We start from the raw sequence: 27,909 nt of genomic DNA on the forward strand, positions 1-27,909 counted from the left end.
ATGATTCCCTTTTTGCACTACTGCTAATTACAGCCTTGTGACACTTCTCTTTCAACTGCAGAGGGTGGAACTTATTACTAAACTTATCCATGTAACTCACCTCCATACCTACTGAAAAGTCTAAGTGGTGCATGCTATTTCAGGCTATAGCAGCCCACTTACAAAGAGCAGGAATGGTGGGGGTTTTTGATATCACAACCAGGCTTTGGATTATTTCACTGACAGGTATTATTGGTTAGGGTTTTAACAGCTTTTATGCATATTTGTTAGAAGCACAGTTGCATAGGATCAAACAGTTCAATGGGTCATCTTGTGTGGCAGCCACGATCAGATTCTTCAGAGCATGTGTACAAAACTGCTTAAACTGTATCGGGATGGAAGCGTTTAAATCCTATTATCCTACTTCAAAAGTATTTGTTTGTTTGGGTTTTTTTTTTGTTGGAATCTTATTAAGCTCTTGCCTTCAACCCGCTTGTTCCAATGGTTAAGTCATGTAATTGCAAATTTGAAGTAGCAGTTTACAAAACTGGAGAGGTACAACTCAGTTGATGCAAATATCTCTCCAGGCCCTTAATGAACATGAGGAAACCTGAAATGATCGTGACAGATTCACCATCCATAAGCACAGGACTAGAACGTTTCTGTCTCCCTTTAGAAGAGATTTAGGAAATTCTCACTTACGCAGCTATTTTAAAAAAAAGACACTGACTTACCATAATCCTGAAGTCTCTTAGCAAGATCTACAGCTTCAATGTTTGCTGTTTTTTTGAAAGCTCTCGTATCCAAAATGAATTCATGGGCTACATAACCTGTGAACGAAAAAGCATACACTATGTTTACTTACTAGTAGAATAATACAATCTGTCAAGCAGTCTATTCTGATGGGTTTTGTGGAGCATGGCAAAAAGGTAAACTAAAAAATATCCACTCGGGTAAAAACTGAAACCTGGGAAATTATCAAGTAAGAGATACACAATTCAGTATTTGAAGACTGGCCCTCTGAGTCCCATGTCACATTAAGAAGAGGCCTCATTTCCAAGATCAGAACTAGGAAAGGGTGGTCAAGGTAGCTCCTGTAATTTACAAGTACTCTGAAAAATAACTGGGTTTGTCAGTGGCCCAACACCATTTGGGTCTTCGGCTATCTTGAATTAGACATGTACAAGATAATCAGTTTCATGTTATGACTGAGAAAAGCTCAAATCTGCTGTTATAGAGAGGCTAAAGACTTAAGTTATCTAAATTTATATCCATGATCCTCAAGAACCTAGTTCCATTTCATTGCTGAATCCTTCAAAATTTGCAACTTCCATTCACTTCTGTGAGGAAATAATACATTATCTTAAAATGTAACCTGCACATTTAAGACATGTATTTTGAATACATACGTATCATACTCAAATAGTCTTTGGTGCCATTCAGCTTAAACAAGCAAAATAGCATTCTCTGATAGTTACTCTAACAGATAATTCTTTCACCTCTTCTTAATTATTTCTGTCCTGCTGCAAGACTGGAGAGCCATAGCAGGCAACTACAATATAGCTAAAGTATTTTACATTGCCAGGGGGATTCTCCCTCATCTCACAAAGGAGAATAAGGAACAGAAATGACAGAAATTTGGTGGGGGGTTTTCTGAGAGAAACTGTGCAAGGGGAAGTACAGGTCCAAAAATTGCTTCCAGTTCTTAAATTGTTGAGCCGTTGGTTATGGCAGATTTGGAGGTCTCAACTTTGTTGCTTCTTGTTTTTCTACTGTTCATTAATCTGCTACTAGAATTCAAGGAGATGCCATGGTTTACTCCATCTTTTGTAATAATTTAATTACAAACAGGCATTTTTACTTCTACTTCCAAATATCTCAGTTTCATTGCAATACCTCCACAAAAGCAGTGTAGCAGGTTATTTGTCTCCTTATGAACAACATCAAGAGAAGTTTGAGATGCAGCTGTCACGTAGCAGTAAAAAATGAACCATACTGCAAGCCAACTTCTACACTGGAAAAAAAAGCTTTGTAGAAGAAAACAAATTGTCCAATACTTGCCTCTTGCTCCTCTGAAAAGGATTTTGTAGTGCTTCTCTAGCCTCTTTGCCATGTAGTTTGCATTTAGTATTGCAATCTCAGAAGCATGCTTCAGACCTTTTGCTCCCATTGTCTGAAAGAGGAATAACATGAAGAAAGAGCTCTAAAAACACTCCTAAGCAAGCTCAGTGTGTTCTTGTACTGGCCAGCATGATAGACAACAGCACTGTAATGCATCTGCCTAGTTTTAAGGCAGTCACACTGCTATTATACTTTTCCACTTGCTTGACAGCAACTACGGTATACATACCTTATGAGACTGTTTACTGTATAAATGAGTTTTTGGTTAAAGTCAAGTGAACAACCCAAACCTTTCCTCAAACTGAGAAACTCTGAAGTGAACAGAAAAAAGTGAGAACTCAAGACTGTCATCAGCACGCTTGTAAGAACTGTACATGCTACCTGTCACCATCCTTACCCCCCAGGGCAAGGGTGTCCAGAGACCTTCCCAAAAAGCTATGTGTGCTGTCTGTACAGATTATCACAGCAACTCAAACTCTGCTTGCTGGTGTCACGTCACAGATGATACTGTGCATTAACAAAGGCCAGAGCCAAATGAACACAGAGGCACTTACTTCTCTGCTAAAGCACTGCAAAAGGACAGCACTGGAATTGAGCTGTGGTTGAATTTCTTAACACTGCACTTGGAAGTTAAGTCGGCAAAGGAGAAAGCCAAAACAGCCTGAGGTAGCCCCTTCAGATGGGACAGTGTAAACAGATAGCACTTTGCACTGTGAAGAAACAGCTTCCCTTAAAAATTTACTACAGTTTAAACATTCTGTAATAGAAGCCAGCTTACAGTCACAAGTGAATTTTACCCACATCTGAAAAGCCACCATGAAAGTTGTACCAGCTCATATTTGCTCATTTCAAATTCCAGAAGAGCTGGTTTCCCTGGGAGCACAAGTTTCCATGGTTAGAGTGTCAAACTGGCTACAGGGTACTCTGAATGACACAGCCTTTATATTCACCTTTCCAGCTCTTGCTCTCACTGAAAGCTTTAAATGTTGCTCAGAGTCCCAGCACACCCTCTTCTCAAACAGAATTTGAATCTCTTTTGGCTGAATACTTCCATATATGTAACCAGGTATTTGCAGGCTTATCACTAAATTGCAACACATTTAAAAAATTACATAGATCATGATCAAGTTGTCACACATCCAAAGTCAAAACTAAGTTCAGTTTTCAAATTCAGTAAAATCCCCTGGAATTCAAGCTCTTATTAAATAGATTTGTGAAAGCTAAATGTTACATACAGGTCAAGTAATACTGCAGCATACAGCAACCAGAAATATTCTTGGAAGAACAGTAATTACCAAGCAGCTTTTAAACATGAATTCTTTGGTATCGGAGACAGTGGAAGGGCAAGCCTGACTGCAGCTTTCTGCCTTGTGTCCACTTGTCTCAAGAAATATTAGACAAGAGACAGAAGAATTAAGCAGGCTACATAGGCACAGCAGTTGTCCTGCCATCCTTTCTTATTGCAACAGATGGCAACAGGCTGATCCATTGTCCTACTGGAAAACAAGGAGGTTCAAAGGATGTGTATAACCTATGACCATGCCATGGTCATATGCATTTCAGTCTATGCAAACATCTTATGATGAGTTGCTCTTAAACCTGTTCATGTGGTTCCAGTGGTCCTTAGACTGGCTGAAACAGAAACAGACCCTGAGCAGATACTCCTTATAAAAGTCTACCCACCTTGATATACACCCAGGAAATTGGCAATATAGCACTGGAACCCCAAGGTGCAGCACTGACAGTACCCAAAGGACATGCATCCTTATTTGGCTGTATTTTGATGACAGGGTGGGTAGGCAAGTAGGGAGCCAAATGTTTCTTCCTAAAATAAAAACACTGATTTTAGAACTTAAATGTGAGTTCCTGTGTTACCATTACTGGAAGAGTTTCAGCAGTAGGTTCTCTTCACCTTCCTTCCCAACACAGTCCTCCATGACGTCTGGTCTATGTCTTCTTCAACAGAAAGTTTATTAACATAACTGCTGACAATGGAGGATGGTGCTCAGTTTTCAACCTATCACAAAATATTCACGCAGCTATCCAACTCAAAACTATTTTTTTAAAAGAGTAAAATTATTTTCTTTTAAAGGAATATGATTAACCTATAAGATAGATACACACAGTTCATGTACGACTTCTGCATTCTGGACTACATACAATATCAGCCCTTGAAGTCCACAGATCATCTCTGCATTTATTCAGAAAACAGACCGCTGAGCGAGGTCTACCATACACACTAAAGGGCCAAGATGAAAGTCAGGGTTTGGGAATACACGTGAACCTCACCATTCATGAGATCAGCACATGACTATCCTGGAGGAGGACAAAAGTTTACAAACAACAGTACAACTCTCCCATTCATGGCTCTGCACTTTAGTGAACTGCCAATAAAGATTCACTAAGGGATTTTTTTTTTTTAAAAGAAAAGGCTAATAAAGAGATACCCACACTCCAATTGGTCCCATTCCAGGTCCTCCTCCTCCGTGGGGAATGCAAAATGTTTTGTGAAGGTTTAAGTGAGAGACATCAGAGCCGTAATCTCCAGGACGACACAGACCCACCTGTGAAGGGAATACTCTGTCTCAAAATATTCTTTACATGCCATTTTAAGGCCTATTACTTCATTTAAGAAAAACAAGTTGAAAAAGATGTGATATGTTTTCCTGTTTTTCTTTAACGTGATGCATCATAAAGAAGTATTCATGTGAACAATTTTTTGCTTTAGAAATTGTTATTCATGTCTGTGAAGAACGTCCTTGGCAAAGATTACACAGACTAAGCCAATTTCAGTGAAAAACTCATACATCTTTCAGGGAAAAATCAGATAAAAGAGAATTATTTTCACCACCTAATTTTTATTACTGTTCTTGGAAACCTCACCTCCCCCAGACACTGTGCCATCTTGTGAGGAAGCTATGTTATGTCTGAACTGAGTACTGCTGTGCTATTTTTATTCCAAGGAAACGTATGCTCCCAGCTGTAATAAATTTACCTAGGGGATTTTGTACCTGGGCATTCATATTTGCTCCATCTAAGTAAACCTGGCCTCCATGTTTGTGAATCAGGTCACACACATCTCCGATCTCTTCTTCAAACACACCATTGGTGGAAGGGTATGTGATCATGATGGCTGCCAAATTCTCTTTGTGCTTGTCCACCTGTTGTCAGGGAGGCAGAGAGCAAAAAAAAAAAAAAAGTCATTAAGGCTCCTAAAGCTTCTTCAGAGAAGATTTTTACAAAAACATGAAATTAAGGTCATCAGCTGTTTTACAGGTGAGAAGTAAGTCTATCCACAGGTAGTATAATTCATTTATAGTCAGCAAAAGATACTGGGCTCTTTCTTTTAGCAGTACCTATGGAAAAAGAGTCTTTTCTCAATAAATCAGAATTTTAAATCAGGGAACAAGGCATGGTATTAAAAGATGCATGCATAATAGTCACTTCTAGGACCTTAAGCCAAGTGAAACATCTGGCCTTCAAGGTAATGTGATCTAATGACCATCCCCCTACTTTCAGCAATACAGTTCTATGACTACCATAAAAGCCTGCTCAAATATGTATTTTTGAAAATGTGTCCTGCTAATCCCTGGGATTCCCAAGATTCACCTGCAGCCAATCTACTCCAAAAAGTGAAAAAAGTTGCCTAGCAACACCTTCCCCAGCAGAGGTGGGCTTGAACTTCACTAAGCGAAGGCTAAAGTGCAGTTTTGAATGCTTCACACTCACAAGCATGCTTAATTCATTTCAAATACTACTGTAGACCAAAAAGGTCTGCTATAAAAGAGCCTACTGTGCAGAAAGACTCTCTGAGCCATTCTGGTACCAAAGATCCTCAAACTGGAAAGGAAATCTCACAAGTGTCTCATGGCTAGTGTCTGAGTGAGCAAAAAAAGAAAATAATTACTTATCCTTTTCAAGCATGTATTCACTATTATTGCCCTATTTTCTCTCAAAGAAAAATCTGATTCAGCTGCCAACACTATTACCTGTAGAGGAGAAGGAGTGTTCCTGCCTTGAAAATTACAGATAATTAAATACTCACCATTGCTTTTAAATGGGAGATATCAATGCTTCCATTTTTATCCACTTCAATTGGCTGAATCTTCATCCCTGCCATTTGTGCACTTGCTGGATTCGTACCATGAGCAGATTTAGGAATAAGGCAAACCTTAGAAGGGAAAAAGAAGCAGGGGCTAAAGTATAACTAGTTAAAAAATCTTAAAAAAGCATTATGGTCTATGCTCAGCTACAATTTATTATCAAAGTTTTCAAAAGGGATCCTGAGGGAACGTTTACTGGCAAATTGCCACTTGCACTGAAAGATGCAACTCAATTTTCTCTGAAGAAAATCCATTCAAATATCAGCATCTAAATACTCATTAGGAAAATAGTTTCATTTGCAGCATAAATCATATTTAGTGCTGCAGTCCCAGAATATTATCTCAGACACTCACATTTAAAATCCTTTCCTCTCACCCTCTGTTTTTTTAAAAGACTCATTTTTTTTACGGTAATCAGTCTCCATATGTACAATGACTTGAAAGGGAAAACTATCTAATTCCAAATTTCCACAACTTCAGCTGACTTCTAAAGTATTTTCTTTGGTATTCCATTCAAAACAAAAATTTAGGCTGAAAGATTTTAGCTATAGCTGAGATGTTTCAGACAGCTATTTACATGCTCTATACAGTTCATTTAAAAAGAAGAAAGAGAAGTACTTAAATAAATGTAGGTTTTTGTCAGTGATAGGAAAATGGAGCTCAGGATAGTTCCTGAGTTAGGAACTCCACCCCTTCTAAAGACAATAAATATACCTTCTCTAAAAAAAAAAATCCTTTGCTTCTATTCGGTGAGTATATTGAAACATTTGTCTATTATGATTCTCTTGGAAGGATTCCTTTAACTAAGTTTAATAAGTAATTTACTCAAACTTAGCTGCATTAAATAACTGAGAGTAAGGCACTTGTTTTCATGAGAAACTGGACAACGATCTCTACCTCATGTTCCAAAGAGACGCAAGACAAAAATTAATTACTTTAAAAGCTATTCCAAGGAACTGACCCACCTGTCTCAGCACCTGGATATTTGCTCTTCTAGCAGTGAACTGTCAACGTTTTACTGTGCAGCTGTGCCTAAAGGAATCACAGGGATCCCAGCCCCAGTGCTGGGAAGCACTGTGGCACATCTGTAGCCATTTTAGCTGCATAGCAGAAAAGGAGTCCAGATTGCCACCCAGTCTTTCTGGGTTGCATCAGCATCTGCTGGATACAGAAGCTGTTGATCAGGCAACAAAGTGGACAGATGTGAGCTATCAGTTAACGTTGATACTTTTTTCCACAAGAAAGCACCAAATCCAAATGAGACTGACTGCAAGAAGCTTGATCTGCTGGTTTACTTCCACTCTCCAGCCCAGGAGAGAGGTCAATATTTTGTGGTCTTTCTTCTTCTGCTCCCCCCCCCCCCAATTTTTCCCAAGATTATCTTGATTTTGCTATAACATTTGAGATCTGTTAAGTGTGCATAACTGCAAACAGCACACAGGCTCTCTCTGCTGCATGGTTAACCTCTGGGTATTTCTGAGCATAGAAGGACCATAGACACTCACAGAAGCCCAAGGACCTTGCACAGAATAAGAAAAACAGCAAAGCATACGTGGCTAATCAGAAGATAAATGTCCAAGGAATAAAATTTCAACTTAATTTCACTACCCAGTGAGTAACTACTCACAAAACAAAGCCTGTAATTGTAAAAAGTGACTGATTTCTAGGAAGTTTGAGGTGATCTGGATGCAACAAAGACACAAATCAGGACAAGAGAACACTCACTATTCAATTTTAGGTATTTTCCTCACACAGAGCTTATAGTTCCCAGTAGGTCAGGACAATGACCCTTCCATTTTGAGATGGCACATGAGTTCCAATGCCAAGTATAAAATCAGCTTCAGAAAATACGGAGATTATTGCACTAAGGACTTTTTTCCTACCTTTTAAAGCCAACTTTATGTGTGTGTGAAAGAGGAAGATCTAATTAATCTCAGATTTCCAAAAAGTTTTTGATGTGGTCCCAAAAATGTTCCTGAACTAATTTCCAGTGGGTTAAGTGGGAAGGTTCACATGGACAAATATTTCATGAAAACACAGGAAAGAAACAAAAAGATCAATGGTCAGTTTTCACTGTGGAGAAAGGTCATCCTAATAGAACACTACAAATATCTGTGTTGGTTCCCTAGCATTTCAAGTTACTCTTTATAATGGAGACATACAGTGAAATGCCAAATATTCTGTTAATATAAAATCACCCAGATCACTAAAAGAACTGATTGCACAGTTCAGAAAGAACCCACAGTACTAATAGCATTCAAAACTGGAGCCAGACAGCTCTAGAATATTACACAAGAAAACAAATCTTAATGATACACAACTGGGATCGTAGTTTTGAACCTATCGCCACTCGAAAGATCTTGCAGTGTTGGGGGAAAAAAAGCAACTGCATTAAAAACTAGAAAGGAAATAGGGAACAAAATAAAAGGAAACAGAAGCTCTGAGAATAAACAAAGCTATGAGATGGCTTTTTTGAGAAGGATGGACAAGTAACTGGAATCTAACTAGGAAGACAGAAATGAGGATAGATAAGGATATGATAAAATCTCAGAACTAACACATGATACTCTGTGAACACAGAACTGTTCATCACCTTTCAGGAGTGAGAGGGTATTAGATGAAATTGTAAGATGTCAAGTTCAAAAAAAAGAAGATGAAGTATTTCTTATGAAGAAATATGACTATATGATAATGGGTGATGAAGCCACAGAATATTTTTTCCAAGATACCGTAAATATCAAAAGCTTCCTCATAAGAGGTCAAGTGATCAGATTTAATTGTAGAAAAATGCGTAACAAATGCCTTTGGATTCCTTTGGATCGCGAAGTTCCCAAACCATAGACATGTAGAAGCTGGGGCCATGTAAGGGTAAGTATCATTTTATACCTGCTTTGTCCTTGTACTCCTCATCAAAAGAGGAGTCTATCTGTCTGCTATTGACCACTGTAAGATTGGATGTTGGGACTGACAGACTTTTGGCCTGGGCTAATCTGGGCGTTCTTATATCACAAACATGTAATCATCTCCAAAATGAAACTGGCTACCACCAACTTCTCATGTTTACGTATTTCTGCCTATTTCACTTCCAATTAAACTTATACCTAAAACCTACAATTAATAATTCAGCCTTTCTTCCAGGCATCTTACATTGATCAGAAAGCATCTAAAGGAACAATATTACTTTCAGATTTTTCAACTATAACTGCCTGCCATTAAATGCAAATAAAGAATTCTCTTTAGAAGAAAATCAGAATTCAAAATTCTATTAAACAGTGTACTAGTAAGAACTGATTCCTCTTTGGGGTTAACTACAGTTGTATCACCTCTCAGGTTTACAAGAACTCTCTTTTGTCAGGTTACAATGGTATAGCTGAGAAGTGACTCCTTGAAGTCAAAGTTTCAGGTACTTAGTATAGAAGAGAATCAAGCCTTTAGACTCTAGTGTTACCAACAGAGGATGATCCTCAATGAATCAAAACTTATTTGCATTATTCATCTACAGTTTTTGTGGCCCTTGTGAAGCAAGGTTACCTCCATATACCCCACAGAAATTTATCTGAAACAGTTTGGATGGACAAGAACTGGATGAACCTTGAGATTTCTACGAGTACCTACCAAGGCATACCAGAGGCTTGTCTGCTTCTTCTGTCAGGAGTGGCTACACTGGGAACCAACTGATGTTATAAGCAATGTAAGTTTTAGATAATCAGCTCCTGTTCCCTTTGTAATTGAAAAAGCTGGAAAGGGAGTGTCAGACCACCCTGAAAAAGCAGAAAACTGTCATTGCCCATTTTCTTTCGAGGCATGGACATCTGGGCCTAGATCCATCTCACTGAAGATCTGAATCACTGTTATCACATTCATGAGTAGCTGTGTGATGGCATCAATGAATAGGGTCGCCCCTTGATCACAAGCTTATCTGTAGGTTTTGGGTCTCTCCCTAAATGTCCTGTTTCATGGGCCCACTGAGCTATAAATAACTCATCCTTAAGTTCCCAGTCCAGGTCTACCTGAGTCACTTCAATTCTGGCACCCTGGTCTACCTGCCAGTTTTTTTGGTGTTCAGTGCTGCTGCCCTTGGGCTTGTGAGCATCTGTATGACATGTACCTTTACAGTAATGCTTTCTACCTGGGCAGCAATGTCTTGCCAGAAGGCAGCAGTCCAGATAGGTTTACCTCTGCGCTGCAGTTGGTGTGTTTCCAATGATGCAGTCACCCTCACAAGGCATTTGCCACTATCCGTGAGTCAGTACTGACATAAGAGTATTGGCTGGTTTTCAGCTATCTCTAGGGCCAGCTTCTGCAAACTGGCTTGACTTGCCTTCTCCTTTCATGGGTTTGACAACTTGTGTAGGACTCTACACCACAGCTTTCCACTTCCAATGGTTTCCTACAACACAAGAGGATCCAGTGGTAAACAGACCATACTGCTTTCTACCTTCTGATAACTCATTATATGGTGGCACTTCTTGCGCATGAGTCACCTCCTTGAGTAATGCTATCAAATTTATGCCTTCTGATGAGTCCATGATCTCTTCCAGGATTCCTGGACTGCTGGGGTTCCTCATCCAAGACTGTTGCATTATCAACACTACCCACTTACTCTGTGCAGTGTCCTTTGAACATCCAGCACAGCACAGGCAATTATGATGCTGAGAGGAGCTGTGTTTCTGTACTAACAACTTCTGGAGCAGCTCAGCCCTTCTTATACACTGCTAAGTAGCTCTTTTTCAGTCAGTGTAGTATGCCTTGGATCCTCAGTACCCCCAGCTCCAAAACCCTAAAGGCTGACTTTGTATTTCTGAAGGTGTTTTCTGTCAGAGGCTCCAGTTGAGGCCGTGCTCCCCGACTGCAGTGTAGTGTATGCTCCTCACAGCTGGTCCCATCTAGATGGGCCCAAGGACTACCACAAGAACTCAGCTGGGCCCAAGGACTACCACATGAACTATCTCCTCTTCAATCTGTTCAAAGGCCTGTTGCTGTTTAGGGTCCCACTCAAAATAGTTCTTCTTTAGGGTCACTAAGTAGAGAGGGCTCACAAGCTGACTGTAACCTGGCATACACATGCATTCTCCAGTATTACACAATGCCTAGACAAGCCTGTGTCCCTCCCTTTTTAGCTGGTGGGGACATAGATATTACTATATTATTCATTGCAGCCCCAGGGGTGTGACAATGTGCATCTTGCTGTTTTAGTCCCAAGAACTGGATCTCTTGTGCAGGTCCTTTGACCTTGCTTTGGTTTTATGGCAAAACCAGCTTTCCAAATTATCTGGATTATTCTTTTCCTCTTCTCAAACACTTCCTCTGCTCTTTTGGCCCATACAATGATGTCATCCACGTATTGCAGGTGTTCAGGGGCTTCACCCTGTTCCAGTGCAGTCTGTATCAGTCAAAGACTGACAGGTATATAGGGATGTGCTTCTAGCCCTGGGGCAGTCAGTTCCAGGTGTACCGGACACTGTGGCATACAAAAGCAAACTGTGGCCTGCACTCTGCTGCCAAAGGGATAAAAAAAAATGCTTTGGCAATATCAGTTGTGGCATACTGCTTGGCTGCCTTTGACTCCCATTTATATTGGAGTTCTAGCTTGTCCCAACAGCAGCACTGTGCTTCACTTTGTTCAGGCCATGATAGTCCACTGTTAACCTCCATCCTCTGTCAGGCTTTTGCACTGGCCTTAATGGGACTATTTAAGGGTTATTAAATCTTGCTTATCACTCATTTGCTCTCCAGTACATGGATCAACTTACAGATGGTAACTCAGCTGGTGCAATACTGCCACTGGTTCACCATCATGGCAGCAACCAGCACCTGCTGTTCTTTGTCATGCAGCAACCCTACAATGGAGACACCAGGCAATGTAGACAGTTGTTTAATCTTCTTTGTGTCTGCTGTGGCTACACCAAAGGCTCACTGGTACCTTCTTGGGTCCTTGAAGTACCCTCTCCTGAAGTAGTCTATGCCAAGGATATATGGAGACTTCAGGCTGTCACAATAGGATACTTCTTCCTTTTGTTCCCTGTTAGGCTCACCTCAGCCTCCAACACAGATGAACTGTTGGCATCACCCTGTCACTCCACACATCCAGATGGGTCCCACTCCCTCTTACCCATGGCATTATGGTACACTGTGTACCAATACCCACCAAAGCCTTATACCTCCATGGATTCAATGTGCCAGGCCATCGAATTCATACAGTCCATTAAACTCTGTTACACCCTTCCTCTGCCTAGCCTAGGGACCCTTTACTCCTGGTTGTAGTATTCACTCTCTGACTCCCATGGTGTCAGACCAGAAGTCCCTTCATCAAACTCAGGAGGAGAGGTATTTTCAGCCCTTATTCCGTGTTTGGGGGACTGCTGGTTGCTTTCTACTGTCTTGGCAGCAACTGGTGTGGCAGCCTTCCCAGCTGGCCCCTTCTTAGCAGCTGTCTTTTCCCGCAGTTCAGGTACATGGGCTTCTAGCTTCGAGGTCAGTGCATTGTCCCACCCTAGCCATGCACAAGAACCAGAAGGTGCCATGTGCCATGCACCTGGGGCTCTCTTTCCCTCTAGCAGGGGGAGGCTGACTGCACAGGGCACCCCTGACAGTCAAGACACTGCCTGTGGGTATGAGAATTGGAAGGATTCTCTTTAAAACATCCTGGAACCAGCAAGACAGTCTCTCCACACTTGGTATCTCAAGATATGGCCAGTCCATTCTCACCAGTGAGTTGGCATATGATACTGATGCATTTTCCACAAACCTCCTCTACATGGCTCATGAGTACTGGATGTCATGCAGATCTATGACAACCTGTTTGTTGTCCAGGCCACTGTAGACCACTGCTAATTCTGGTAGATACTGAACACCTTCCCCAGCAGGGGTTCAATTGCCTCAGTAATTGACAAGATCAGCCTTCAGAGGACACCTCATACTCAACAGGAACCACCTCCAGAGGCTGCAGATTGCCAACTCTCTTCTGATGTCTTTGTTGATTCCCTGGTCCCTAGCGAGGGATCCCAGCTGCTGGGCTTCCCTACCCTCAGTTCCTAACTATCGCCCAGTTAAAAAATGGGAGCCGCAATTGTTCTGCCTACCTTGGGGCTTGTTCAGGGTTAGGGATGGGGTGATTTCTGCCTCTTGGATGACTTCTATTACTTCCTCCTTACATTTCCTTGCCAAAGGACTGGCTTCCTGATCACACCCTTCCTCCTCCTTCTCCTTTACTAACTGATGGTACAGCCCTGTTGATCTACACTGCCAGTGTTTCCTTTTTACTACTGGCGCAATCATTGTGGTTGGGGTTTGGGTCCCTGTTTCAATCATCATGTATGTCCTTAGAGGTAGAGGCCCACTTTCCCCTATTGCTGTGATGGTGCTAGACAGAGGCCCAACAGGCACAGGCCAAGCCCCAACACAGTGCTAGGAGCTGCTGAGTCTCATTGGGGTAGGCAAGGCACCCTTCCACCAAGTGGTGTGCCAATTTTCAGTGGGATTTTATGCCTGTACAGGTGTAAAATCCCAGGTTATAGGAGGTGATAACTGCCCTAGGCACCTGCCCAAACCCTCCCACACATCCTGTCACCCAGGGATCAACTGCCTTGAGTCACGTTTCTCTGTCAGCTCCACAACAAGTTTTTTACTCACACTGGGACCAAACCAGGTTCCACACACCCAACAACAAGCCAACAATATTAGATAATAGGATCAAACATCTTATGTAAGGATGTACAATAAAACTCAGAGGAGCCCATGCAACAGAGCTGGACACATAAACCCCAGAGGAGAAGAGAGAGGTGTAATCCCTTGTTCTCTCTACAAGGTAGTTCACACAGCACAGGAACAGCATCACAGCCAGGGCCAGGCATACAGCCATTTGTTTTATCAAAATGTTTCCAAGCACAGTGAAATACATTGATAAGCAGCAGAGCAAACAGCAAGAGCTGAAAGCAGCCATTAAAAAGACCTAAACTCTAATACACAGTAAAGCAAGCAAGCTCTGTGAACCACATAGGAGCCTGCCAATTAACAAATTAACATGCTTAGATCAAAACTGTGCATTACCTCAAGCCCCATGCTGGGTGCTAGAAAGGACTGTGATGGATTGACCCAGCCAATGGCCAAACACCCATACAGCTGCTCACTCACTCCTGTCTCCCACGGGACAAGGCAAAAATAGAAGTAAGTTGAGAAGACTCACGGACTGAGAGAATGAAAGTTTAATAGGAAAAACAAAAGCCGTGTGCACAAGGAAAGCAAGAAGAGGAACTCATTCATTACTTCCCATGGCCAGGCAGATGTCCAGCCACTTCCTGGAAAACAGGGTCTTGGCACATGTAATCATTGCTTTGGAAGAAAAATGCCATAACCATAACCTTCATCATTCTGTCCTCCTCTCCCTGAGGTTTTATGGCTGAGCATGCCGTTATATGGCATAAAACATCCCTTTGTCAGCTGTCCTGGCTGTGACTCTACCAACCTCTTTCCCACCCCCAGCCTACTGCCGGGTGGGCAGGGGGTAGGGCAGGGCACAGTGGGAAAGAGAGAAAGCCTTGACACTGTGCAAGCACGGTTCAGGAATAGCAAAAATATCCCTGTTATTAACACTGCTTTAGCCACAAATCCAAGGCACAGCACCATATGGGCTGCTACGAGGAAAGTTAATTAACTCCGCCCCAGTCAGACGCAGTACAATCACACTTTGAGGCAGTCCTCTTTCCTCATTTCCACTGCCAGTAAAGTAAAGAAAGACTTTTAAGATGGTACCCATGATCCATGAGGGAAGCTGGGAATACGGAAAGCTTGCCACAGATGAGAATACACAAGCCAGTTTCTCTCTACATGAGTCCTAGCTGCTGAATCAACTCTCCTTTCTCCACTTCCACCCAAAGCTCTTCCCCACACGAGCGCTGACACTTACAGTTCTATGACGTTCTCCTTTTGCATTTAAATAAGCTTTGATTGCAGCCAAACCTGCATACTCTCCTTGGGCTCCACTGCAAGAGGAACACAAACCCTGTTACACAAGCGCACAAACCAAAAGTGCTAGCTCTCTACTGAAACTTCAAACTGTTCAGCCCTAATCCTTCTCAACAGCTTTAGGCAAGTGTCAGAAAATTAAAAGACATCCCATGGATTAAATTACAAATGCACAAGTATTAATTAACAGCTTTTGCCTCTTCTGCAAACAGTAGATGAAAAAACTTATGCTGTTTTATGTGCTTACGCTATGATGTTAAATTCTTTTGCTGACTGAGTAGATCCCCATTTCTGCACCTAGCAGGGGACTACATGCTAGACCACAGAGAGGCAAACTAACACTGCAATGCATAGTACAGTATACACAGTGAAACATAGAACTCTTTCAGTGACATCCTAAGTGTAGAGTAAGCCCTTACCACACATTTTATGTCACAACTACTAATGGACATAAACAGGCTGCAGCAGTATTCATTCAGCTCTGCTTTATTTATTTCAGTGAGTATGCAGATCATAGGCATTCTTCGGTCAAACCTAGTATTACTTAGTGCATCACATATCAGTTTCAACAGTTGCCAGCTCACACAGCTTATTCCTACTCCAAATCTTTAATTTTAGCTCATAGGAGGATATCAGTAACATCACCATTTTAAGGAAGCAATGATGGAGAAACCAGACTTCAGAGAGGAAAACATGGGGAAAAAGATTAAAAGAGAAGACTAAATCCTTAAACTTTTAGAACAGACAAGACAATAAGTTTCTGCAGTTTTGAAAAAATAATCTTGTTTTCATAACCTTGCATTCAAGGCTTGTCTTTATCAAATTTAATTTTAGGAACTTCTTCAATTTTTGGTCTGCACCTTTTCTTTAGAGGTAAGTTTTTGGAAACATGTTAAGGAGCAAATGTTCAGAAAAAATTTCCTACCTGTTTGGTTGGAAGGAGATTTTGTCATAGCCAGTAATCTCACATAGGTCCTTCTCTAAATCCTTGAAAAGCTGCTGATACCCTTGAGCTTGATCCAGGGGCACAAAAGGGTGGATGTTGGCAAATTCTTTCCATGAAATAGGCTATTAAAAGAAAAAAACAAAAGCATGTGCTGTAACTAAAAATTCTGCAGACAACTCTGTTTTGTTGTTACACCCTGTGAAGGAAAGAAGCTGCCCTGTGGTCAAATAAAAATCAAAACATTTCTTGTACAGCAATACAAGTTCCCAACCTCACTGTAGGATGCAGCCTTGTTGAACAGAGAGCTTTGGCTGGAACTCAGGAAAAAAAGGTGAGTTTATGACCTTTGGAATAAGGGGCAGGCAACTCAGGAGGACTACAAGAATGTCATGCGGTTATACACGGATAAAATCAGAAGGGCCAAAGCCCAGCCAGGACTTAATCTGGCTACTGCAGTAAAAGACAATAAAAAATGTTTCTCTAAGTAAAATCAGCAACAAAAGAAGGGCTAAGGAGAATGTCCATCCTGTATTGGATGCCAGGGAAACACAGTGACAAAGGATGAGGAAAAGGCTAAAGTACTTAATCCCTTATTTGCCTCAGTCTTTAATAGTAAGACCAATAGTTCTCTGGATACCCAGTCCCCTGAACTGGAAGACAGAGACAAGGAGCAGAATGAAGTCCCCCTAATCCAAGCGGAAATGGTTAGCAACCGGCTACATCACTTAGACACACCCAAGTCCATGGGGCCAGATGGGATCCACCCAAGGGTACTGAGAGAGCTGGCACAAGTGCTCACCAAGCCACTTTCCATCATTTATCAGCAGTGCTGGCTAACTTGGGAGGTCCCAGTTGACTGAAAGTTAGCAAATGTGACACCCATCTACAGGAGGGGCAAGAAGGAGAATCCAGGGAACTACAGACCTGTCCGTCTGACCTCAGTGCTGGGGAAGTTTATGGAGCAGATCATTTTGAGTGCCGTCATGCAGCATGTACAGGACAAGCAGGTGGTCAGGCCCAGTCAGCATGGGTTTATGAAGGGCAGGTCCCGCTTGACAAACCTGATATTCTATGTCAAGGTGACCTGCTTAGTGGATAAGGGAAAGGCTGTGCATGTTGTTAGTAAAGCCTTTGACACTGTTTCCCACAGCATTCTCCTGGAGAAACAGGTTGCTCATGGCTTGGATGGGTGTACTCTTCGTTGGGTAAAAAACTGGCTGGATGGCCCAAAGAGTTGTGAATGGAGTTAAATCCAGTTGGCAGCTGGTCACAAGTGGCGTTCCCCAGGGCTCAGTACTGGGGCCAGTTCTGTTTAATATCTTGATGATACGGATGAGGGGATCAAGTGCACCCTAGTAAGTCTGCAGACAGCATCAGGTTGGGCAGAAGTGTTGATCTACTTGAGGGTACGAAGGGTCTACAGAGGGATCTGAACAGGCTGGATTGATGGGCTGAGGCCAACTGTATGAGGTTCACCAAGACTCAGTGCCAGGTCCTGCACTTGGGTCACAACAACCCCACACAATGCTACAGGCTTGGGGAAGAGTGGCTGGAAAGCTGCCCAGTGGAAAAGGACCTGGCGGCATTGGTCAACCACTGGATGAATAAGAGCTGGCAGTGTGCCCAGGTGGCCAAGAAGGCCAATGTTGTCCTGGCTTGCATCAGAAATTGTGTGGCCAGCAGGACTAGGGAAGTGACCGTCCCCCTGTACTCAGCACTGGTGAGGCCGCACCTCGATTTAGTTTTCACTACAAAAAGGACATTGAATTACTTAAGCGTGTCCAAAGAAGGGCAACGAAACTGGTCTGAAGCACACGTCTTATGAGGAGCGGCTGAGGGAACTGGGGTTGTTTAGTCTGGAGAAGAGGAGGCTGAGGGCAGACCTCATCGCCCTCTACAACTCCCTGAAAGGAGGTTGCAGAGAGCTGGGGATGAGTCTCTTTAACCAAGTAACAAGTGACAGGGCAAGAGGCAATGGCCTCAAGTTGTGCCAGGGAAGGTTTAGACTGGATTTTAGGAAGTATTTCTTTCCAGAAGGGGAAGGTTAGGTTTGTTAGGTATTGGAATGTGCTGCCCAGGGCAGTGGTGGAGTCCCCATCCCTGGAGGGGTTTGAGTCATGTTGACATAGCGCTGAGGGATATGGTGTAGTTGGGAACGGTCAGTGTGAGGTTAATGGTTGGACTAGATGATCTTCAAGGTCTTTTCCAACCTAGATGATTCTGTGATTCTGTAGCAAGGTGGGTGTCCGTCTCTTCTACCAAGTAACAAGCAATAGGACAAGAGAAAATGGCCTCAAGTTGCACCAGAGGATGTTTAGACTGGATATTAGGAAAGACTTCTTCATGGAAAGGGTTGTCAGCATTGGAACGAGCCTTGCCCAGGGAATTGGTTGAGTCACCATTCCTGGAGGTATTAAAAAGATGTGTGGATGTGGTGCTTAGGGACACGGTTTAGTGTTGGCCTTGGCAGTGCTAGATTAAGGGTTGTACTCAAAGATCTTAAAGGTCTTTTCCAACCTAAACAATTCTATGATTCTATGATCTCCAGTAACATTTTTTTAACATTCAGAAGATGCTTAAAAATCCTTAGGTTCTCCACATACAGAGCTGTGGGAACACAGTGCAAAGAGAGAGGAATCACGTAGAATAGTACCTAACAGTTGGTTTCATACAGTTATGTTGCTATCTATTTTAATTAGAAGGAAATACACGACAGAAAACAGTGAATGTAAAAGGCATAGAGAAGGGAGTGAGAGAGAGGGGACAAAGGAAACCTAGTGAAAGATCAAAGTGAGAAGCCAACAAGGAGAGAGCAGAGGAAGCTCGTTCAGAGTCAGAAAGTCATTCAGTATCCAAAGCTTGGCTAAGGCTCCGCTCCATTTGCTACCACCTAGAAAAAATAAGATATCCAGGGACTGAGTGCTATCCTAAGAAATAGCAAACTGACAAAGAAGCATGAATTGCCAGTCCCACCTGACTCTTTCCATACTGCTGAGTATTTGACTTTAAGATTTGTAAAGCAAGTTAGGTACTGCAAAACTGCATGAGGGAATAGGACTGTGATACCTAATTTCAAAAATTATTTTCATTATTTTTTTCAGAATGGAGTCTTCAAAGCCACTCTCCTGATATTGTTGTTCTCCTACTGTGTTTTTCAGAGCTTTTTTTCTAGTGGAAAAAGGAGCTGATGACTTTAGCTACTTCTGAAACTTCCTCCTCAGCTGGAGTACTAGACCAAAAGCAGTCTTTACTTCTCTAGGATGACACCGGCTAGATAGGTTACTCATGTGGGCCTCAAGCAAGACAGTATTATTACAACTTACTGTAAGTTCAGCTGAACTATTGAGCTTCATTGTGCAGGACCCCTAAAAATACAAACACATTTGTTAATATTTATTGAAATACATAAATATGTATGTAATTAACTATTTTTTCTCTTTTTGGTAAATACCTACCAAAGGAATCATGCTGTGAACAAGGGAAATATCTTTGTTTTCTAATCTTTTCATGTACCGCACGATATTTGTCTCAGAGTGATAGCTGGAGAACACAAAATGTGGTGTTAAGGCAAGCAGATTAGCTATACCAGCTGTTTGATCTGTGCTCTAACATACGAAAAGCCATAAAAAAGAATTAAGACTGAGGATAATTTTTAATATATACTAGGTACTTCTTTCCAAATCAGTACTTTATTCTTGCTAATAGCAATGTGGATGAAAAGTGCCTATTATAATTTGCTCATAAATGCTATTAGTAAATATGGAATACAGGAGCTCTAGTAATGCTGATACTACATCCTCTAATAATAGCTTGTACAGTGTAGCAGATTAATGGAAAAACACATCTCCCACGTGACCATGAGTATTCCTTTGCTCATTTAAAATGTGAAAGATATCTAATAATGCTACTAAATATATTATTTCAGAGTGAGTGATTGTGTGAATACAGCTACAAAACTCAACTGACTCCAGTACCACTTTTTAAAGGAGATACTTTCAGATTCCATTAAAATATCAGATATACAGCAATTTCACAAACCTGTTGAAAACCTGATGTGTCAAGAATTTGGAAGTTCTCTTAAATGGGGTGCTAAGGATGCCTTTGGTTTCCTCGCCCATACCCTCAGCAATTAGCTCCTTTGACATAAAGAAACATGGAGTCAACACTTTCACAGAAATTCCTCTTTTCACAGGCAATTTTCATCAGAACTAGATCATACTACCAGTTTACCTCAAGATTCAATTAGCTCTTAGGTAAAAAAAAAAACCCTTTATTAGCATACATATCTTTATATATCTAAGGTGACAACAGCATTATATTAAAACTGGGTACAGATGTCTCAGTAGTTCTCATCTTGGAAGTACTGCTGTTAATTACTAATGACATGCAACAAAACTTCCAGTGGGAGAGAAACAATTGACCACCATGTCCTAACCCTCACAAAACAAGTAACAGCCTAAATGCAGGGTGTCCAAGATGACCAAAAGGACTGTCAAAACCAGAAAATGGCATTACTCAGTTACATAAATCATTGTTATCTCATACTGCTTCTTTCTTTAAGAGAGGACCTGAAATTCTCAGTATTTAACAAACGGTCATCATATAGACACCCACTGTCCCAAGAGCAGTTTTGCTTTTCACTAAACTTCTGAAACATTCAGATAATTTAATCTGTATGATCTATTGTCTACTTACAGCTGAAGACTCGCAACCAAAAATCCATAATATGTCATCAAGGTCTTTCTCATTTACAGTTTCATCAAGTGATATTCCAAGCTATGCATAAAAGCAACAGTAATTGGTCAAAGCTCTTAATTCCAGAGGCATAATACATTTGATCTGTTTGATAAAAAATATTCCAGAAACACAGGAGGAAAAAAAAGAAAAAGCAACCTACCCAATGCTATGAAAATGTCACTTCATTTTATGGAATAGATACATAAATTTATTTACATAAAATTTTCCAATTCCTACCTTTCCTCTGCTAAACCATCCAAGCCAGTTGGCTCACAATCTTCAAGACTTGTGATGTCACTTCTAATGTTTCTGTTTAGCACTTAATAGGAAAATTGCCCATTTTGCTAAACTGCCCTCTCCCCCCATCCCATTTTACAAAACATATTTGCCGAAAGTCCTTAGTGCCTACCAAAATGTAGTTTAGATTTCAGTCTGTCTTTAAACACTGCCACAGGACCTGAATTCTGAAAGTCTCCTTGCATTTCATCATTAAGTTTTAGTCTCTCTCCACTCTAGCCCTCAGTGGCATATTTAACATGAAACAGTTAGATAATCTTTTTAAATAGACATAGAATGAAAATACAGTTATTATTTCTGGAAGTTCAGTACATCATTTAACAACTTCATTCTTTATATTATCTTTATAATTGACTGTTATATCTAAGCAAACTACAGGAAGACTTAAATAACTTTGTTCTCTTTCGCATATGTAATAATCAGAAACTTAATGCAGAAAAAGTCATGCTACAAAATTTCTGAAAGGTTTAGGGAGTTGCTTACTCTGCCATCACTATAAATGCGAAAATTTATCTTTCTAAGAGCTGCCCTGTCCAAAACCTCTTTGACTGAGCATCCACACGTGATCGTCAAGGTATCAAAGAACAGATCATGATGTAGTTTATGACCAGCTCGCCTGAGACCTACAAAAAACAGTAAGTTAATTCTATTAGCTGCATACTGTATTGCTTACTTACACAGCACTTGCATAACAACCCTCTGAATCTCGTAAGTAAATATTTTTACACAATAAAGCAAAATATTCCCCTTGTGTACGGAGCAGCAAAATCACCAGCTTTTTAGTGAAATGTCACTGTGCATGACGTGCATCTAAATCAGATTCAGACCTAATTAATAATGCAGACTGAGGGAAGATCCTTCTGATACATCAAATTCGTAATACATACAGTAGCAGAATTGGCATATGAATGCAAGAGGAGAAAATTGAAAGACTGGAAAGAAAAATTTTATTATATAAATGTATATTAACCATCATGGAGCTTGCCGTAACAAATTTTAGAGTCTTAGTGCTTTTCACGTCAGCAAAAGGTCTTCCAGCTAAGCTGGCAAATAAAGCATGGATAATTGTGGCAATCACTTCTCAGTTCCCAGCAGTCCAGTTCTTCATAGCTCCTTCTGACAGTAATGATAATAATGCCAGTTAAAAAAAAACCTATGAGACCACATAGTCCAGCTGCAATCATTATTTTCTGCTACAGATTCTGTGCTTTCAGTCAGCTGTTATGCTTTGAGATTTCAGTGTTCAATAGCAGGTATGATACTCTACCCAACTTAACTGAAATGTTCCTGTTTATTTAATCTCATTTATTACTTATTTTTGCTATGTTATTATTTCTTTGTGCAGATTCCTGTGTGTAAACTAGGATGGTCCAGTAAGTGAAGTACAGAGCTTGCAGCTGGAAAACAGCATTTGAATCTTATCATCTAGACTCACTATGTAGACTTCTGTTAGTTTCCCAAGGAAAGAGAAGTAATGCTTGCAAGCTCATATCATACACATATCTGATTCCTGGATGTCATTATCAGAAGTACATAAAAACATTAGTTACTAATTTTGTATTAAAATGTTCTCTAAAGTTGACAGAACATCAGTCGGCAAAACAAACCTCTTCAGTTTATTTAAGAGGATGCATTATTTAAGAAGGTGAAGGACTTAAGAACAGTTTCTGCAAACATACTCACCTTCAGCTAAGATTAGAGTAGCATTGTGTATCCGTCTTGCAATATGCCTTAATCCATCAGACCCATGGTATACACCAAACATGGCTGCCATGTTAGCCAGAAGAGCCTAGCATCCAAATACAATTTAGGACATCATCATTATTATTATTATTATTATTGTTGTTGTTATTGTTATTATTATCGTTATTATTATTTATTATTATTATTATTGCTGATGTTGTTATTATCATAAATTATTACTTCATGTTAGTTTAGTGGAAAGTTTCTTTAGCACCCAGGGACAACTACATATCCTCAACTGATGTTACACTTGATTACGTGTTGCCTACAAAATAAAAGATGGGAAAGGCAGAATATTTTTATGAAACTGTAAGCACTGATTATCAATTCAATGTTCTTTGAAATGTAACTGAACTTAAATTCAGCCACTGCAACACAGATGTTTGAAGACTCTCAAGTAAACCTAGTCTCACAGCAAACTATTTTTGATAATTACTTACTTAATCATGGTATTTTCCTGTAAGGATAGCTCTTTGGTAAAAAAAAAAAAAAAAGCTTTTTGCACAAATCACATAGACAAAAATACAAGTTGTGACAGTTTTAACAAGTAGTTTTAGAATTTTAAAATTGCTTTTTTTTGCCTTGGCTGGGCAATTTCAGATAATTAGAATTCCCTTCTGTTTTATTAAGAAATCAGTCTCATTCATAACAAACACATCACTACTCAGTGGCGTTCACACTGAGACAGATGGACTAATGACACTGCACGAATTCCGGGCTGAAGTCTTTAATAAAGGAAACAGGTATTAATACCCTCTTTTCAAGCAGGGTTCCATTTTCAAAGGACTCAAAACAAATGCACAAACACCAGAATATTTCAATGTTCTTAATTTTTCTAGTAAAAACTGTCAAAAGTAAAGCTAACTCAAATTACTGTGACGTTAGGCTTCTAATCTTATGGTTTAATATTTCTTTCTACTGCTGAAAATAAAATATGACGTTACCTGTGCTGTGCAGATGTTGCTGGTAGCTTTATCCCTCCTGATATGTTGCTCTCGTGTTTGCAAAGCAAGTCGGTACACTTCCTTTCCATTTGCATCTCTAAGTCACATATGAAAATTTTGCTTCTGTTACTTTAAAATTACAGTATTTTAAGACATTGGCCCTATGCATGCTAACCTGAAACTTGTTATTTAGCTTCAGAGACAGAGAGATGCTGGAGAGAATAAAGTATAAGTCAGGACAGCTGTGATATCAGAGAGTGAGACTAAAGTCTCTAGATTTCTGTTTACACCATGGCTGGTCAACATGTCCAGTCAGATAGAGCACACAGTGAGTTTTCTAAGCCTATTACACCAAAACTTGGTATTTGCCTTAAAATGCCATAGATTATTGCAACTGTTTTAACTGAATACTAATCCAGAACTTAATTTGAACGAACACTGAGAAGGCAGCATGTTTGTTAATGATGTCAAGTACGAGCACATTGAGTTTATATATAAAAATAACCCATCCAACAAAGTTGTATGAGATAACTGAAAGGCCTCCCATCCATCCATCCATCCATCCATCCATCCATCCTTTAAGAGGTCCTTTTGTAGGGTTCCTAACATGTTAAAAGTGGAGGGGTAAAAACCAATCTAATATCCTTTTAAACAATGAAAACTTTCAGAACAGCCACAAAAAGAAATGGAAAAACAATGTACACACATATATCAAAATATATATATAAATGTACATACGTGGGGATTTGAATAGCTAGAATACTTGTCTCGAGTACTTGCACAGCAGTTATATTTAAATAATTTTTACTCTAGCAGTTGTTTGGGGATTTTGACTATACAGCTTAGTTTATCAGTGCATCCAGAGGGACCTTGAGAGTCTGGATAAATGGGCTGACAGGAACCTCATCAAGTTCAATGAGGGGAAGTGAAAAGTGTGGCACCTGGTGAAGAACCCCATGCTGTGCGCAGTTCTGGGCTCCTCAGTACAAGAGAGATATAGAGGTACTGGAGAGACTCCAGTGAAGGCCACAAAGATGTTGAAGGAATTGGAGCGTCTCTCCTATGAGGAAAGCCTGAGAGAGCTGAGACAGTTCAGCCTGGAGAAAAGGCGGCTCAGGGAGGATCTCATCAATGTATATAAATACCTGAAGGCAGGGTGCAAAGAGGACACAGCCAGGCTTTTATCAGCAGGGCCCAGTGACAGTACCAGAGGCAATGGGTGCAGAAACACAGGAGCCAGTAGCCCAGGCCCTCTGAACATCAGAAAACACTTTTTCACTGTGAGGGTGACTGAGCACTAGCACAGGTTGCCTGGAGAAACTGTGGAGTCTCCTTCCTTGGAAATCTTCCTTGGAGGTCCTGGGCTACTGGCTCTAGGTCACCCTGCTTGAGCAGGGGGGTTGGACCAGATGACCCCTAGAGATCTCTTCCAACCTCAATCATTCTGTGATTCTGTGATCAAAAACTTTAAAAAATCCATGGCAGAAAGTTGCATTGAGAAACCACCACAGCTTTTTCCATTTTAGCATTTTCTTTTCCAACTTTCTTGAGATACAGAAAGATGAAAGTAGATTAAAAACATTAAACTAGGTGTAGTCACAGAGTAGCAGTAGCATGACATTGATAAATATTGTTATTTTGTAAAAGATTGTACCACACTTCTGATCAAAATCTGAATTGGGGATCAGATTTCAGAACTATAAGTAAAGCCTAAGAATACCTTTAGAATAAGCAAAATGGTTAAAAATATATTTGAAGGAGTATTACTATACAAATGAAATATTTCTAAGCTTATTGATAACTGTTAATGTCAGTAGTTATTTTGGTTACTGAAGTACTTCTGAATAGCTTCTGTGCCACAGATATGTAGTCATTCCAGTGACAACTACTTTGCATTTCTACTATTCCCACTTGTCAAAATTCAAAATATGTCACCAGTAACAATAACTGGAGGTAAGTTTTTGCACTCTGTTTCTCTGCTTTGTTTAAGCTTGACTAAACCCTGAACTAGATTAAGTTCCTTCTTGATTATTTGGGAGGTTCACTGAATTTTTTACTTTTTCCAATTTATGTTTTTAATGACTGGATGTCTGAGAAAAAGGTATAGCAGTACAGAATTAGCAGAATAAGTTAGCTTGCAAAGCCTCATGCCATCACAATTAATCCTCTCTGCTGTTTCGGTTACCTCTTCATCCCACATTGCAGCAAGCAGTATAGACAGTTCACAGCTTCATTCCATACAAAATGTAATTCTTTAAGCTTGCTTCCTGAAAACTGAACGCACTTTTATTCTCCCAGTTTTCAAGAAAAAAAAGTGTTTGGTACAACACCACGGTCAGCTGCTATTCATAAAGGCTGCACAAGATGGTCATAATGTGTTTTATTTTGATTTTGCCTGAAGACATTAATGGTGAAGGGAGCCCTTACCTTGTAACACCCACCATTCTGCCCGGCATCATTCTCACTAGATTTTCCTTGACAGCAAAGAATGCTGCGTGTGGTCCACCGTAGCAGAGTGGCACGCCAAACCTCTGGGAGTTACCCAGGACAACATCTACCCCAAACTCTCCAGGAGGCTTCAGTATACAGAGAGCCAGAAGATCAGTAGCGCAGCAGGCAAGAGTCTAAGAATAGAAGTACACAGAACAGTCAGTCTCTTGTCTGAAGGAATGGTGTTTGCATGGGAGCTAAGTTTAAGCAACATACAGCTTCAAACAGTTCCATATTACTTGCACAGAGCTGAGGCACAAATGGTTGTAATGGTTGTAGTGGTTATCAGTCGCATGGAGTCGAAGAGTAATACTTTAGACAGTATCTCATGTAACGGTTTCTATGACTGGCTGCTTGATGCATGTTGCATTTAGGGTGAGAATAAATTTGGTAAGAGATAAATCCCCTTGTGTTCTAGCTGGTCCTCAGCAATTAGAGGGGCTAGGGGTGGCTGGACTTATCCCTTGATAGGTATGCCAGTTGGGGCCGTACGGATTAGTGGCCATCACTACAGGTCTGACCCAGATGCCCAAACAGCCCATACACTGTAAGTCTGGTTGCATTCAAGAGAAGCAGTCAGATTCACGAATAGTGCAGTTCATTACATGCAACATCTACAGATTCTTTAAGATTGCCTACGATAAATGCACAAACTGCAGGTTGGCTATATAGTACAACACAAAAGAAAAACAATTGCAATCACACACACTAAGTTCTCACGTATACACTCGGCGTAGACAAGGAAATCTTACCAAAAGGCATCCCTTCTGGGAGGGGGCAAGAGCACAAACCCATCGATCTGTCCCTCCGATTTGGTGTTGGATTATCATCCCTCCAAGTTAGGTACAAACTTGGGGTAGTATTTATCTTAGTTTGTATGTGTGAGTGGGTGGGACTGTAGTCAAGTCATTATTTTTTGAGTAATTCATTTCATGGTGCCAAGGGGTACAGCTGGTTTTTGTGGGAAAAAGAGGGAGGATGAGAATCAAGGTCAACTTGGTGTGAGGGGTGCAGCTGGGTTGTGTGGGAAAAAAGGGAGGATGAGGCACAGAGTTGGAAGGTTGCTACCAAAAATCATCTTTCGAGAGAAAAGAGTAGAACAGGAGATAAATCTGTCCTTGAAGTGAAAGAATGGGACCGCGCGGCCTGCACCCCGCTTTGCACTCCTCCTTGGTGCAACATCAAACACAAATCACTGGACCTTCGTCCCGTCTTGTGTTTATTCTGGGCACTCTGTGTCAAGGAAAATGTACATTTTACAGATTTTTCACTGGTTTGCTTTCCTCATGCTTCCAACACCTAACAATGCATCAGACTGAAATCTGTGAGACCAATAAAATTTACTTTACCCCATTCTGATGAGCTCTTTCAACAAGTTCAGAGAAGTCTTCCACCTTCCCTTCAGTGTCCGGATACTGAAATAATACTCCACTGATATCCTTTCCACTGAAATCCATCTCATGGGGTAATTTGAGCTCAGTAATAACACCCGTATAACTGGAAAACAAAAATATGCAGAAGACAACATATGCAAACCACTTCCTGCCTTTGAGTGATACTTAATATGATGTCTCCATGGACTTAT

General features: G+C 40.7%; 1 protein-coding gene across 1 annotated transcript in view; it reads right to left on the reverse strand.

Moving 5' to 3' along the window:
* GLDC (glycine decarboxylase) overlaps positions 1-27,909 on the reverse strand; it is a 51,981-nt gene that overhangs the window by 2,951 nt on the left and 21,121 nt on the right. The window contains exons 6-22 of the mRNA XM_074856326.1: positions 27,674-27,821; positions 26,262-26,458; positions 23,835-23,931; positions 22,831-22,936; positions 21,631-21,770; positions 20,809-20,889; positions 20,152-20,249; positions 19,569-19,653; positions 19,437-19,478; positions 16,093-16,235; positions 15,109-15,184; positions 6,146-6,271; positions 5,112-5,261; positions 4,552-4,664; positions 3,784-3,925; positions 2,041-2,152; positions 714-809 (exon numbers count right to left, since the gene is read on the reverse strand). Coding sequence (XP_074712427.1) covers positions 714-809; positions 2,041-2,152; positions 3,784-3,925; positions 4,552-4,664; positions 5,112-5,261; positions 6,146-6,271; positions 15,109-15,184; positions 16,093-16,235; positions 19,437-19,478; positions 19,569-19,653; positions 20,152-20,249; positions 20,809-20,889; positions 21,631-21,770; positions 22,831-22,936; positions 23,835-23,931; positions 26,262-26,458; positions 27,674-27,821 — 1,952 coding nt within the window. The remainder of the gene's footprint in view (positions 1-713; positions 810-2,040; positions 2,153-3,783; positions 3,926-4,551; positions 4,665-5,111; positions 5,262-6,145; positions 6,272-15,108; positions 15,185-16,092; positions 16,236-19,436; positions 19,479-19,568; positions 19,654-20,151; positions 20,250-20,808; positions 20,890-21,630; positions 21,771-22,830; positions 22,937-23,834; positions 23,932-26,261; positions 26,459-27,673; positions 27,822-27,909) is intronic.

Source organism: Strix uralensis, chromosome Z, assembly GCF_047716275.1.
Source record: "Strix uralensis isolate ZFMK-TIS-50842 chromosome Z, bStrUra1, whole genome shotgun sequence".
Classification (NCBI taxonomy): domain Eukaryota; kingdom Metazoa; phylum Chordata; class Aves; order Strigiformes; family Strigidae; genus Strix; species Strix uralensis.